At 46.2% G+C, this 15,864-nt stretch overlaps 1 protein-coding gene across 2 annotated transcripts in view; it reads left to right on the top strand.

The window, feature by feature from the left end:
• LOC139670068 (sodium- and chloride-dependent betaine transporter-like) overlaps window positions 1–5,840 on the top strand; it is a 41,555-nt gene extending 35,715 nt beyond the window's left edge. For both annotated transcript variants that reach the window (XM_071551220.1, XM_071551218.1), the window contains one exon: window positions 2,969–5,840. In XM_071551220.1, the coding sequence (XP_071407321.1) occupies window positions 2,969–3,112 (144 nt within the window). In that variant the 3' untranslated portion in view covers window positions 3,113–5,840. The remainder of the gene's footprint in view (window positions 1–2,968) is intronic.
• The last annotated feature ends 10,024 nt before the right edge of the window (window positions 5,841–15,864 follow it).

Below are 15,864 nucleotides of genomic sequence, written 5' to 3'. Positions count from 1 at the left end.
GGTGAGACGGGCCCTTCCTCAGAATATTTTGTAGCTCTTGTTGGCAGTTTGAAGGGCTTGGAGTGCCTCAGGACAGCTCCCAGGGTGATCGCCAAATGTCTGAAGTCTACTATGAGATGTTGCACCACCATGCTCAGTGCAATACATAGACATAGACATATATAAATATATATACAGTAGCAATGCAAACCCAGTGCAAAACAAGGATCTGTTTTGCCTTTACTTCTTGTCCCTTTTATTCCTGGATCAGGACCCTGTTATTTTCAAAAAAGAAATTGCCCATAGTTATTAAAGAGGACATGCTCACAGAGCTGTAAAGGTCTACCCTGTGCCATGCTCAAGCCTGTCCTCTTTCACTGCAGACACCTTTGTCTTTGTCCTAGGAAAAACTGTTTCTAGGGAGATGGTGTCATGGAGATGACATCTCACCTAACCCACAGAGAAAGATCTGAGTGATGTATAGTACATCTAAATTTCTACACAATTTCTCTTCTGGTCCTTCCTCGTCCTCACTGCAGTTGGTTGGGGGTTGAATTGGGCAGAAGGAGCAGGTGAACAGGGAATGGGAACATCTGTGTGGCTGTGGTGTGAGTGTGATTGTGGGGTCAGGGAAGGGAGGACCCTGCACTGCCAACACATCCAGGGATGGGCTGGGTGCAGGATGTTCTTGCTGGCTCCATGGTCTCAAGGAAAGTGAATCTGTGCCCACAGGGGCTCTTATTTGCTGGCTGGGAGATGTGTCTTAATAGGGAGAGACAGGAGTTGTGGCAGAGCTGGCTAATGCCTGTCTTGGGCTCAGGAAAAGGTACAGGGCAAGGCCCAAATGGGAATGGCAACAATTAAAGTCTTCTGTGAAACAGAGAGGGGCAAAAGGCATGCCCTTGGGAAGGTAGAGGAGAAGCATGAAGCCCTGAAATAGTTTCTGTTTAGCTGCCTTTGACCCTTCAGAATCCTGGTTGCGGTTGACAGACACAAAGAGATTGTGAGTTTGGAAGGGATCTGGAAGCTGTACACTTCCCAGTATGAGGAACTGCAGGTGAATCTTGTGTCAAAGTGGTGTGATATGATTTGCTCCAAGTTCAGACCCCTAGTCCTGCCTCTTACAGCCTCTCCTGTGCTCTGGGCCATTAAGTGGTGATGCATCTGTCCTTTCCCATGGCTGGTTCAAAGACTTTGACTGGGTGGCTGACATATCTGACTGCCCACAGCTCAGAGGTTTTATATGTCTAAATGAGGACTTGGAGACAGTGAAATAATTGCCCACATGTTGTGCCTGCTAAACAAGCAATATCTCCTACCAGTGGCAAAGTGCTTCAAGCCCCCGGACTGAAATGCTGCTGTGAGTAGTGTTAATGCTTATTGTAGAGCACACATGAGGAACAGATTTGGCCCATTTCAGGTGCAGGGTTTTTCTTTTTGCCCTGGTTTAAATGATATTATTTGCAGGGACTTCTCAGTTACATTAGTATGAAGAAACTTTCAAAGATGTGGGTTAGGTATGTGGGAAGGAAATGGTTGCTGAACCTGGGTTGATTAAGAGCAGAACCGAAGCCAGCCACATGATACCTCCTGGAATACCTGCACTTGTTTTGAAAACAAGTTTTCCTGAAAGCATACCTGTTCTCTTTTTCCAGTCACATCCCAGAAATGTAGTGAAATAATTTCCTGACAGATGCTTCCAGAAACAGTTCCTTTCAAATGAATATTGCAAACCATTCACTGAAAGCAAGTTTGTAATTGGTAATTGTGGTCAGTCACTGCAACAAACTGATCCCTCTTGTTACACTTGACTGACCAGAAAACACAAATGTTTTTTCCTAATGTGTCTGATTAAGATAGCTCAAGCTCCAAAGACTGAAAATTCACAATGAACTGCTCACAGAGCAGCTGCAGACCAAGGTCAGTTTCAGAAATCATGTGGCAAATAGTTTTGAATAAATGAACAAAATCCATGATTCTGGCAGGCACTTCACAAGGAGTGGGAGCACTAAAATTAATCCAACGAGTCATGGATGAATTGCCTGCTCTGCTGTGATGCACTCTGCAAGGGAGGAGCGTGCACTGGCCTGAACAGTTTGTGACGGAAAAAGTTAGTAACTGTGAAAGTCAGGTTTCAGCAGGGAGGTGATATGCTGTCCCACGGGGCCTCGCAGGTAGCTGTAGGACATCGAGTGTTCGTCAGCTTTGGGAGGAGACCAGGAGCTCAGGAAGGTATGTGGCACCAGAGGGGCTTAAAAATCAGATGAGTAACACCAGAAATTCACAGCAGCTCTCCCTATAAGCCAGCACTTTCCCCCAAAGAGCTCGAAGATATTTGCATTTTTTAAGAACAAACTCCCCAAAGCTGTCACAACACTGCATATGTGTGTGTGTGTGTGTGTGTGTGTGTGTGTGTGTGTGTAACAGCCTGTAGCTCCCTGCACTGCACGGGGCAGAGGGAGCTGCCTCACAACCCCTGCCTGCACCATCACAGTCTGGCTGGCTGGAAGAGGGGAGTTGGGATGGTTTCGGAGCAGAAGCCAGTTTGCAGAGGGACTGCTTTACCCGGGAAATGCCACTGTGGAAGGTATCACCTACCACCCTGTTTTGGACCATGGCAGGAAATGCCCAGCACTTTCTGAAGGCAGACCATTGGAAAGTTTCACAGCTCTCTCCAAAGTTAATTGGAAGCATGGCTACTTGGTATAGGAGAAAAAAAAAGACTTTATGGTATTTTCCTCCATCGCCACAGAAAATGTCTGGTACTAATTGCTGGCATCCTCCCTCATAGAATGTGGTCTGTGAGGAGCCCAGCTAAAGTGAGCCTGCTCTCCCTCCTCTGTTTCACAGCCATTCTCATTCACAGCAGAGGAGCAGGCAGCTGGAAGCATTGGCTCTCTAGATGCCTTTGCCCCCAGCAATGTTTGTAGATCACTACTGGCTGTCAGTTTGTTTATGAGCTTAATTAACAGAGCCTTCCTCTCCACAGCGGCTGATGCAGCTGATTTCCCCGGCGGAGGATCTGCCGCAGCCCAAGAAGCACGTGGTGGGGCTGTCTGAGCCGAGGCACCAGGAGTGGTCTCCTCCCATCCAGGAGGTGCTCAGCATCACAGAGAGAGAAACCCACTTCTGAGGCACTGGGAATGTCTCCTCCATAAGCCAGACTGATCTGCTATCTCCTTTCCAAAGTGGTTTGTTTTCTCTCCTGGGTACCTCCCTGCCCTCCTTCACGTCTGAGACAGAAGCATCTGGGACACTCTCTCCTTCCAGCCAGCTGGTTGTGCCCACCGGGGACAGTATTTCTTTTGACACCCTGGGGACGACTCTCCCTGCCAGCAGCGGGAGGGACTGCAGCACACTTTTGTCAGAAGTGTCCTTCAATACTGACACTGGAAAGAGAAAAACATCGAATAACCAAAAAAAAAAAAAGAAAAAAAAGAAACAAAAAGGTGCAAAAGGTGCGTTAATGTTGGGAGGAGGAAAAGAAACCACAGTGGTGAGAGAGAGAAGAGAAGAAAGGTGTGAAGGAGCCAAGTGAGGGATGCAAAAGCAAAAAACGATGGGGCATTAGTGCAGGAAATGAGTAAGTTGGTTCAGAAGTAGAAAAGCTGGAGGATGACAAAGGAAAGTGCATTGCTAGGTCACCTCTGTATGAGGGAGACTGGAACGTATCATAGCCCATGACAAAAGGAGGATGCAGTGTTAGTAGTTACAGCTTCAGTTTGTCACTGAAAGGGAAGAGAGTGACAGTGTGCTCGATGCAATCATAGTTGTTCATGATGGATCTCAAGGCAGTCTCAGGCTGGAAAGTAGGTGAGGAATAACCATCTAGGGGACTTGCTCTTGGTCAAAACCACACGGCCCAGTAAAAACGCATTCGAGAGTGAAACCAATGAATACTTGACAATTCTTTCAGAAAATTTGCAGAGTGCAAGAGAAGTCCCAGAGCAGCTGGTTAAAAAATAAAATAGAGCTGCAGCATAGCTGGGAGAAATGAGACCCTGGGGACTGCACGCCCACAAATTTAACTGCACTGCTGGGGCATTTTGTAGAGGAATTAATGAAGGAATTGATGGGCCTGATTTGGTGCTGCAGAGTAGCTTTGGGGCGAGGGTGGGAGAATGATTGCACTGCCTTGGCTTTGCTGCAGATGGCTGCTCAGGGGATAATGAAGACATAATCAGGTGCAATAATCATCAGCTCAGGTAAGAGAAAGCATAATTGGTAGGTAAGATGGGTTCATTGGAAGCAGATTGTGTTGAATTAAAGGTTTGTTGTTGCCAGGGAAGTCAAAAGTGTGAGGCGATGGCTGGGGGGAATTTTGCTTGGATGTGGCGTTTGGTGCTGCTCCAGACGACTGTCCTGGGGCGGCTGGGGCTGTAAAGCTCCCTGCCAAACCCTGCTTGAATGCCTATCAGAATTTCACAGTTAAAACCACAAGAAAATCCAGTGGCAGGATCCTGCCAGGAGCTTTGCTATGGTCGAGGGTACACGCTCTGGTGCATGGCTGTGTTGCAATATTGGCGCATCCAGCCACGCCAGAGAATGGTCATCAGAATGAATCAGATGCCACAGGCTCCTTTCCCTTGTTCCAAGTAATTACTTTTCCCTGTGCAGGGTGGAGATAAACGACCAGCACTGAAAGTAAGCGGGGAAATCGGGCCTCATCTGTGCAATTCGGTACCTATTCCAATTGCTATGGGAACCTTATCTTTTGCAGTTTCCTGTGAGTTTAACTGGAGAATTAGCATAGGGCAATCTTTTCCCCATTTAATTTCCTTTCCTTTAAAAACTACAAACTGTTGTTGAAATGAACACTGAAAGTCAAGTATCAGAATTTGTACCTTTCTGGGACATTATCACTTGATTGGAGATGTTTCACTGTGGAAGGTGGAGAAAGCTGGCAAACCTCATTCCCTACAAAGGACTGTGGCGCCACATAAGACGCCATTTATTTTATTTTTATTTGTTAAAGAGCTGAATATCACATTGCAGCAATATTTTCAGGAAGAGCTTAGCATCCAGAGGCTTACAGTCAGGCCTCACGGTAAGTAGTTTGGTGGTTTTTCCTCTCCCTCCCAGCAATGTTGCTCACAATTTGGTGTGGAGAAAAGTCACGGAGATGTGTTCACTCCTTTTTCTAAGGCAGTTGGGGAAAACTGCAAAAATCCTAGATAGAGATAAATCAGTTTTCAGTTTTGAGCATAAATGTGGGGCTGTGTTATTGAAAATAAATACTGCATGAACTGGTTCCTCTGTTGCTTATGTATAATCTGATAGTAACATCCCACTTCTGCCAGGAAGCAACTTAATGAAGTCAGAGGAGGTATTGCTGTCCCCATTGAAAGCAATTCCCAAATTCCCAGGATATTAATCCAGTTTCTTTGGATGGGATTGACAATGTTTCAGGAATTTTAAGGGAAATTTCAGTGACCCAGAGTAATTTAACTCCCTTTCCTTTAAAAATTAAAACCACCCAGATACACCCAGGTGACGAAACAAGGGAAAATGCCAATGTCTTTTGCAGTGAAACTCCTAGCACAGCTAGAGAGCAAGTAATGATTTGCTAAACTTATACAAAGATCTCAGGCAGTGCTGCATGCATATGACAGGTCAGACAGGTATCCATCAACCCCTGGAACTGGGCACTTCTGGAGACCTCCGAGTCTGATGGAAAACTGCTCCCATCCTGCACCCCACCAGGAATACAGCATTGAAGGGATGGTATGGAGAGAAGGGAGGGTTTTCTTCCCCCCCCCATAATTGTTGGTAACATGCCAAGACATGATGCATTTGAAGCTGAAGTCCGAGAGAAGGTACAAGGTGGCCATACTGGGCTGCTCCTCCTAGATGGAAGAAAAACACTGTATATAGAAGAAAGAACAGACATCTGTCAAGCACTTAACTACCACTTCTGGGGTTACAGGGGTGGGGGTTTTTTGGTTATTTTGTTGTTTTGTTTTTTGATTTTTCATTAAAAGAGCCATTTTCACCTGTCTCTCCAGAAAGAAATGCCAGGAAAATAGTTTTTTAAAAAATATATCAAGCCAAAAGGTCTTGTATTACCCTTCTCCTTTCTTCCTTTCTTTCCTTCCTGTTATTTCTATTACCTCGTCTTGAGACTTCCCTTTCTTCTGCCTTAAACAGTGACAAAAGGGAAAAAAAGGAAGGAGACTTGTACTTACAAAGTTTGAAGAATGAAAGATAAATGGCAAACAAGTCAAAGAAGTTGTTAGTAGTTCCTTGCTTGCTTTGTTACTCCCACTGTTCATCTACTCTCCCAGCCTGAGGGGTTGTGCCTACCCTTCTGTGCCCTTCTGACAAGTTTCTTTTTCATAAAGAAAAATGTGTAGTTCTTGAGGTTCTTGCCTTAGATCCTCATCTGAATGAAGGTGATTCCTGATCTGACTGAACTGCTGCCCCCTGCAGCTTGGTCAGGAAGGGAGACACCACGGTGTCCCTCAGATGGTCCCGGGGCTGCAGCTGACCTGTGAGCCCTTTCTCTTCCGGCCCTGGAAGGGCGCATCCAGGCTCTGGAGGACTCTTACAGCAAGTCTTTCACTTCTACCTTTGTCCAGCATGAAGGAATATGTATAATTTTCCCCTCATCATCAGGATATCTTCAATTCATGTAACTCCAGCCCTCAACATTTTGGGGGAAAAGGGGGTAGAATTACGGTGGCATTTCATCTTGGTTAGAGCTCGGCTCTTAAACCTTCTCCTGCCCCCAGTAATCATTACAGCCCTCAGGCAAAAGACACTGAGCTGCTGTAGCTCCCAATGAGCTGGAGATGCAGCTGTGCCCTCCCTCCAACCCCTATCCTCACTTTTTGGGTGGAGAAAAGCCATGCTTTCCACAGCCCTAGTGCAGGGCTTAGCTACCAAGGATTGGAGCTGGAGGAAAAAGGGTATTTTTACTTGTTAAAACCCTTAGAAGAATAGGACTTCTCAGATCTCAGGTTGTGTTTGTGTTGTGTGTTGTGGGTGTTCTGCAGCAGTTGTGTGGTTTGTGCTGGAACTTGCGGACTTCCCTGAAATTTTGCTTCCCTGTTGTGTGGCAAGAGGGATTTGCTAAGGTGCTTTCCCAGTCTTGAAGGGAAGTGGGTTTTCAACAGGTAGAGATAAGAGACATGAGCAAAGTGACTTGGGTGCACAGCAAACAAAGGGCAGGAAAGAGACAGTGGGCAGTCATGAGGGTGTCGTCTTCTTGCTGTCCTTTCCTTTATTAGGTTGCATGAGCTTAGGACAGTAACATCTTATTAGTTAGCTAAGTCATGTTTGAACAGGGTAAGAGGGGAGTAACTTTCATCAAAGGACAAGATAAAATTATATATGCTTTCAAAATATAAGAACTAAAATTTAAAGACTTGAGACACTGAGGTCATGTGCATATGCTGCTATCCAATTCCCTATGCAGGGTTGCAGGGAAGGACTGGGGCATTAGAGTGAAAGATTTTCTTCCTGAACCTCTTGCTGGGACCAAGGTAAGAGAAGAAATGTGTCTTAACAGTGCTTAAGGTGGTAGTGGGGAGGTTGTTTTGCTTTTGTTGTTTTTAAATCCAGAATAAGCCCTGCCTCCTCAACAGCTTTTGGAGCATGATACTGGCTCTGTTTTGAATCCCTGACCCACAACTGCAAAGGAGGACATGTCCTCAAGAGAACCAGAGCTGTCCATTCTGGTTTGTCAAGCCTGAGCTTGGAAAGCTATGTGGAAAGGAAAGGGATTCCCAGGGAGAAATGCTTTCTATGTCTGTGCAGAGCCATTTGTGGGCAATTCCCTCCTGTCTTGCTTTTGGTGACATGCCAAGACCATTCCGTGAAATAGCCTTTTGATTTTTTAATCCTGTTTTTTTTACAGCTTGTAGAATAGTTTCCTGCCCAGCCTGGGTTACAGCCAGGATAGGGAGGTCTACCCAACCAGCTGACTAGGATGGCTGCTCTGGACTGGAGGCATGCTCTCACTCAATCATTATTTGCCAGTGGCCACTAAAGTTTTCCAAAACATGCTTTATTGAGTGTGCAGCTTTTGTTGTACCATGGTGTACGTAGTGGTCTCTGGAGAAGCATGAGAGATTACAGGCCATCTGGTGCCTTTCTCGACCTCATATTTCAACAGGAGATTAAATAAGCTTCTTTTTCTCATGGAGGAATAAACCCACCCCCAAGCATAAATGCAACCTGTCACTTTTCCATATCCTGGAGAAGGGCCATTGCCGTGTTGTGCAGCATGAACTTCTCTCCCCACGCACTAGCTTTGAGGAGAGGATGGCCTGAGAGCTGGAGCCCAGTGTTTCTTCACCAGGCTCTCCAGAAGCAGAGGTCTTTGTGCTGGGATGCTGCAAGCAGCATGCAAGTGGCCCCAGGAGCTGCTAAAGAGAAATCCCACCAGTGGCAAGGTACAGCAGTGTAAATCAGTAACCCTGGGTCAGCCTCTGGGTTAGCTGGGATGGTGGGAGGCAGTCCGGCAGTGGGAACTGGCCTGGTGCTGTGGCTTAATCTAACTTTGGGGAAAACATGTCTAGGTGGTGTTAGTTTTCTGTGCTATGCTTTTGGATGAGGTATGAATTCCTCAGACAGGCCAGGTGAGTGTGGCTCCCCTTGGCACTGGTGTGCTGTATACACCAGTCATGTAATAGGGAGATGGTGGTATTCTCTCTCCCATGCCCCATGCAGTCCTGTCCCATGTGTGTCTCTCTCACCACCAACTCTGAGCATTCCCATCCCAAAAGGCTTCAGCTTTACACCTCCTTTACACCTCAGCTCAAGCATAAGCTACCAGCTAAGTAAAACAGAAGCCCAGAGCAGCTTCCAGTTGTCTTGCCCCATAGACCTCCTTGTCCAGGAGGTCAAGCATGGGAGCATGTGTCTCCACATGGGTGAGCACTTTTTTTTCTGGTTATGAGTTACTTGCCCCAGCCAGCAGTTAAAAAATCCAGCTTTTAGAAGTTATGTGGTGACTAAAATTTTGTGTTATTCTCAGTAAGACACCCACCTTAGCCTCTTTTGCATTTTAAGACATGGGCTGGCTTTTCCCTTGCATTTGGGGGTTGTTGAGCTCAGTCCCACATTCCTGCTTCTCTGATCTCCTGGCAGTTGGAGCTGGGCTTCATTGGATCAGGAGGATCCTGATCTGTGCAATTACTTCTGGGTGAGGATGTCTGTCCATGCAGTTGCCATGGCCTATGGTCAGGTGAGGCAGCAGCAAAACCTTTGCTGTTTGGTCTTCATGCACCAATGAGGCGAAGAAGAAAAAGGCAAAAGGGACGGGTCTCTCTTGGAAAGTTACACATACTTATCTGAGATGTCCTGGATCTCCACATGTGTGTGTGTTACAGCATCTGGGAGAGAATGGTGCTTAGGTTTTGTCCTAATGACATCACTACTGTGATCATAGAATCATAGAATTGATTGGGTTGGAAAAGACCTCCGAGATCATCAAGTCCAACCCTTGGTCCAACTCCAGTCCCTTTACCAGATCAGGGTACTCAGTGCCACATCCAATCTCAGTTTAAAAACCTCCAGGGATGGGGAATCCACCCCCTCTTTGGGCAGGCCATTCCAATGCCTGATTACTCTCTGGAAAGAATTTTTTCTTATATCCAACTTAAATTTCCCCTGGCAGAGCTTAAGCCCATGCCCCCTTGTCCTATTGCTGACTCCCTGATGTTGTGACAGAGGCCAGTGAGTAAAGATGTTGTGGCAGAGGCCAGTGAGTAAATGTATGGCAGCTGCTGTTTTGAGTTTGTGAGCCTCTGGGCTTTGAATGTAAGTAGAGGTAATTTGTAACGTTGGTAAAACTTCCAAAATTTCTTCCCTTTCCAGGAGAAAGGGAAGAGTATTTTACTGACTGTGGACGGAAGTGTCAGCAGAATCTTCTGGCTGTTCTGTCCAAAGTCCCTCGGGCAGGTTGACGTACAACACATTGAACCATGGTAAAGCAATTTCCCACTGTTCGATCCTATCAATAGAAGCAATTTCCCCAGAGGGGTTGAAACTCAATTGCTGCAAACAAGGGCTGGTTCTGGTTGTGTGCATCACATGGGCAAGCAGCAGCATGGCTGCAGGCTGGAGACATTTTCCCTCTTGGTGCAGGCACTGTCTCTTCCTGTGTGGTGATAAATGAGGTTGCACCTGTGTGGCACTTCACACAGGAGCCAAGCCTTTGCTCTTCCTTCTCTTCTGGTCCCCATGGCCCATGTACTTATCATGATGGAGCACCTGTGGTGGGCAGTGGATATACTGCCTCTATTGGTAACATGTCCTGGTTTGCATCTCATACCCAAATCTGTCCTCTTTTTCCTCCACATCTATCACATTTTTCCCACACTCCTGTGCTTTTGAGGTCAAGCACAACTGTGCAGTAAGGCTTCTCCCTGTAGGAAAGCATTGCCATACAGTTGTACTGAGAAGTGACATAAGCTGCATCAGTATAACTGTACTTGTGCTGATTTGAAGTATCTCCCTCAGAGCTTTTATCAGCATAAGCCTCTTAATAAAAAGGGAAAAAGTCATATGAGCTACACCAGTGATGTAACAAGACCTTTGGGCACATTTACTTTAAAGTCAGGTTGGTTTAACTCACTATGTGAGTTCAGTTAAATCTTCCAAAGTATGTGAGGATGTTTCTATTTATGTTCCATTCACACTAATTTTAATTTATATTAAGTCCATCAGGATCAAGTTTAAGTTGAACACGATGTTACTTTTCACACTGTTTTTGATGGATTAGAAGCAATAGAGCTAAATCTTCCCAGTCCCTTGTGAGAGCAGTTTCACTGACAGAAAGATGATCAGGGTTTTTAGCTACATTTATCAAAACAGTCTGGAGACACAGGCACACTTTCATCAACGTGACTATGTCCACTTATTACTCAAATGATCTTTAAACTGGAATCATTGTGCTTCAAAGTGGGCTGCTCTGGTTTAATTTAGCATAACTTGTTTTGATTTAGATGGGCAACACTGGTTGGTTAGTTGGTTGGTTAGTTAGTTTAGTTAGTTAGTTAGTTAGTTAGTTAGTTAGTTAGTTAGTTAGTTAGTTAGTTAACAAGACCTAAGAGAACATCCTGCAGTGGGTAGGTACTGCTGTTGCATAAGTCCTACCAGAAGTCCTTTTCCCTGCAGAAATCCCATGATTGGTGTCCATGATAGCTCTAGTTTCTGATTCCCAGGGCCTTGTTGGTGTGCTCCTTGTTGGTGTGCTGGGCAGGAGGTGCATATCACAGGAACATTGGACACCCAGTTTCACTCAGATACCCTGTGTCAGGGAAGACAGCTGTGAAGATGGGGCCAAGGGGAGACTCTGCCATGCTTAGAATCAGCTCCCAGATGCCACCATGGACACCAGTGGTACAAGACCTCTGGGGCCACCTGGGAACCTCAGTGTCCCTGTGCCACCTGGACTCCAGGCACGCTTGCACTCTGGGGACTCCAGCCTTTGGAGCATTTCTGGAGAAAGCTGAAAACCCACAGGAAGGTGTCTTGTCCTTACTAGTGCTTAGAGACCAACCAGCAATCAGCTCAAGAGCTCTCCAGCAGCTGCTGAGAGGCAGCGCTGGTAATTAAACCTTATGCTTTGGAAGGGCAGCTCAGGTCTGGCTTTGCCCAGCAGGAAACTGAATCTGTGCCACAGTGAGATGCTGTAAGTGTCAGCCCCATCACGGGCTGGGCTACACACAGGTACAGGCCATCCTCAAGCACCAGCACTAGCTGTGCTGCAGCTGGGGGAGCAGATGTGAGGGTGCAGAGGGCTGAGCTTTCACTGTGCTTCGGTTGCTGGCAGAAGCCACAGACATGCTACACTGTGTGAATCAGTGTGTTTCTCTTCTTTCAGAAACTTCCATGTGTACAGCCTTATTTATTTCAATCAAATGGAAAAAATGATTACACAGCTAGAAGTATTCTAACCACACAAACTGGAGGTAGAGGCTCTTAGCTGAATGATCAAGTAAGGAAAATGCCATTGTGACCCCTCTGAATGCATGGATTTTATTTTAGTAGCCTTTTCTTTCTCTTCTTCTTAATAATCCCCTCTTCTCCCATAAGACATTGCAGGACTTGTCAGATTGATCTTCTTCCCTTTGTGCTGGGGGACTCTTGGTCCTTCAGGTCTTGCTTGCTGACTGAAAGGTCAGAGCTGATAAATATTTAGCAGAGGAGGGTTTTCTCCCAGGTGTTTCTCAACCCACATGAGTTTAGGTGAGGTGCACAGGGCAAACAACAGAAAAAACACTGAGCTTAACAGAACTTGGCTGTTTCACAGCTGACAAAGTCTTACTGCCAGTATATCCAGTGACATTATCTCACTAGTTCTCCCTGTCTGCAGAGTATTCCAAGGAAAAAAGATGAAGAAGTGAGCCCTGAACAAAAGTGCTCCAACCCAATCTATTTTTCTTTTGCAGGTCACTTTTAATCATCTTGAGGGGTGGAAATTCCTTTTCTTGTATTTATTTTCAGCTTTGTTCTTGCCATATTTCTTTTACATTTTTTATTCCTTCACCATATTATCTTTTGTTTGTGCTGCTGGCAGCAGGAGTGATTTAAAATGCCCAGTCTTTGAAACAAGTAATCTCTAGATGAAATTGCTCCCGAGGGCTCTTAGCAGCTGCAGGGGCAAGCGGCATAAATGTGGATTTAATACCAGTGGCTGAAGGTAATTGTAAATAAAAGTACTATCTGTGAAAAGTATTGGACAAGTTTCCAGGGGAAGGATATTTCACAGAAGCTGTGTGACCCAGCAGGCTATAAATGCGTGGTGCAAGATCTTTCCCTGTGCCAGAGGACTGGCTCATCCCAACTTGATTGGGAGTGATTAACACAGGGAAGATCAGGAGTAGCCAAATTTCTTTCCTGGGGAGAAGAGGTCAGTGAGGCTGGCAGGTGATTATGTTACTGGGTATGAACAGTACAGCCACTGGTAGCAAAGCAACCCTAGACCCCACCAGAGGAGTCCTCAACAGGCAACCTGTATGTGGGGAGTCATGTGGTGTAGCTGAGGGTGGAATCTGGGAGGATCGAGTACAATAGTCCTGCCTTACCTACCCTGGTCTTACACATTTTTCCTGTCTGTTCCCTATTGACTACCATTTGGGGGAGGATGGTTTGGGTGGCAGGAGTCAGAGCAGAGCTCTGAGCCTGCTCAGGGAGGAAGGAGCACAGTCAGCTTGGCCTCCACTGCAGGTTGGCAGGATTGCTGAAGTTTCAGAAAAGACCATGGGCTCAAAAAAGCAGAGAAGACCATTGTTTCAATTTGAAAGAAATCACGATGTCTATCTGGACTAGGAAGGGGGCCTCTTCCCCAAAACCACCACAACCTTTGAAATTAAGTGTCTTTAATCAGAAAATGTATAGAAAAGGATAACAGTTCTTTACTACAAATATATAGATATGTAACCAAAAGCAGAAGAGAACAAACATCAATACGGTAACCAAAACTTTCAAACAAATCAAGTCCCATCTCTAGCCCTTTGGTGAACTTATATTTACAGACAGCAGGAGGTGATGCTGCACCTCAGGAGGCAGAGGCCGTGATGAGTCTCTCATGGGCTCCAGTGAGGCAAAGATGGGGACCAGAGAGAGATGCTGGCTCTGAAACTCATGTGGGAATGGTGGCCACAGGGATGGGATGAAACCTTTCCCTTGGGCAGTGCAAAGACCCTCTCCTGCTGTCCCTTGTCCGAAAAAACGTTGTGGGGGGTGGGGGGCTAAGGGGACAGCAACTCCTCTGCAGATGGTGTTGGCCCCTCGAGGAGTCTGCAGTGAATCCAGGAAGCAGCAACTGTTCCCTCCGAAGAACGTTACAGGGTGTGCAGAGTCGGAGTCAAGCCAGAAAAAGATCCGCTCCCAGTGTTTCCACCAGCCCAGCAAACAGCGGCCAGCACCCAAACAGACCGAGGGGAGAAGTGTGGCCAGCACCAGGAAAAACCTGTCTCTCCACCCCCGACTCCCCCAATCCTCCCCCAGCCATCACGTTGGAATGCAAAACTATCAGTCTTCCCTTTGTGCTTTTAGACAGCTGGTTCTGGGAGCAGGTAGTGGGGGGCTGAGCTTCAACAAGCCATCTCATCCTGCCACTTCAACTCCCAAACCACTGTGTTGGTATGGGAGAGAAAAAAAATTCCATGAAAGATTTTGAAACTGTAACAACAACCATGCCTTAGACTGGGCTCAAAAAAGCAATGCCTGCCAGAAATGCTGTGCTGGCCAGCTTTCCTTCCCTTTAGAGGTGGGGGACTTGATGGGCTTAGTCACAGCCAAGCAGCCTTGTATTTCATAACAGCCCTTTTCAGTGAGTGCAGCCCTATTCCTCTTTGCAAATTATCCTCGAGTGATTATACTTCTGCTTATTTTACAATGATTGTGTTAATGATTTTTGCAAATGAATTTTAAACCGAGAGATGTCTAGCCTGATTATTTGGCTGCTTTCACCGCTGTCATCACATCCAATAGCTGTTATTCAGAAAACACTCTTTGTACTTGTGTTTACTCACACAGATTATATGGTGGTGTTGGGCTCTTTTGCTGGATATTTCCCAAGCCACCAAAAAGCTTTGGAGGTGGCAGCCCAAACGCTTCAAATGCAAATACTGAAGCCAATGAGTATTTGTCTGAGTATCTGCCAAGATCCCATTTTCTGAGAACACACTGGTGAATCAAAATCTAGTCTCTCGAATGTTTATGGACAACAACCAAGAGAGCAGCTCCAAATCCCATCTTTTCAAACAAATTCTGCTTCTCTTCTAAGGAATGTTCCCAAATCCCTTTGGGCTTACCAGTCCATGTCTAGTTCTTGCCAAGTATCCATGGAGTCTCTTCTTTTCTTAGTCCTATTTCCTTTTCTTCTGGAAAAGGAGGAGATGCTCAGACTGATGCTGAGAGACATTCTTGCCCTCCAGTGCCCTTGATACTGCCTGTTTCTACCTCTAACTCGCACAGCAAATGTGATAAAGAAGACACTCATTGCTTTCAAGTTCAGTTTTATCCCTTCACTGAAAATGGCTGCTTTCTGGCCTGTTTTCTCTCCAGTGCATGGGGTGGGAAGATGGTTTGCTATGCTTCCAGTAAAGCATGTGCTTCCTATGGCAACTGGTGTTTCCAGTCAACCCACTGCCATTCTCAGGTGTTCCTCAGCTAGGACTGTGTGGAGAGCTGTGAAAATACATATAAGAGGCTGGTTCTCTCAGACCTGCACCTACCCTGCAAGCAAACTGCTGCTGTCTCTCTCTGTCTTTTCATTTTAGGAGGTGTCACATCACCAACTGGGCTTGAGGAGAGATTGAAGTCCAAGAGGGAACAGTGATGGATGAGCTAACGCCAGGCTCAGAAAAGTGTGAGTTACGATATCTTGGTACCTTAAGTTTCACTCCTTTTGACAAAAGGAGGCCAAGGGCTTTGCCTCTGCCTCTCCACTGAAACTACCTGCAGGTGTTTGCTCTGATTTTGTTGGCTGGCCAAGGCAAATCTGACCTGGTAGCATGGTGTTACATTCAAGAAGCCCTTTCCCACCTTGGACCTGTTGGCAACTGCAAAGCAAGATGGGCAGACAAGGGAGAGATGAGCTTCCTACAGGGTCCAGCACATCCAGGGCTGTGCCTGCAGTTTCCATGTGGCAGGGGAGGCACATCTCTGCCAGTTCTGCTTTCACCAACAATTGTGATTCAGGGAATCATAAAATGGTTTGGATTGGAAGGGACATTAGTTCCAACATCTAGTTCCAACCACCCTGCTATAGAAAAAGCTCTCCAGGCTTCAGATTTGATCTTGCTCCTGCAGGAATCATCTGGCAGCAATTCCAGCAATGCTCCATGGCACAACTGGCAGTAATGATTTCCCTGTTCTGCACTACATGCTCCCTGTCTTTGCAGGTCCAGCCAGTGCAGGCTGTGC

Source organism: Pithys albifrons, chromosome 3 (genome assembly GCF_047495875.1).
Source record: "Pithys albifrons albifrons isolate INPA30051 chromosome 3, PitAlb_v1, whole genome shotgun sequence".
Taxonomy (NCBI): Eukaryota; Metazoa; Chordata; class Aves; order Passeriformes; family Thamnophilidae; genus Pithys; species Pithys albifrons.
Note: the sequence above shows the minus strand (reverse complement) of the source record. Positions and strands in the feature narration are given on the sequence as shown.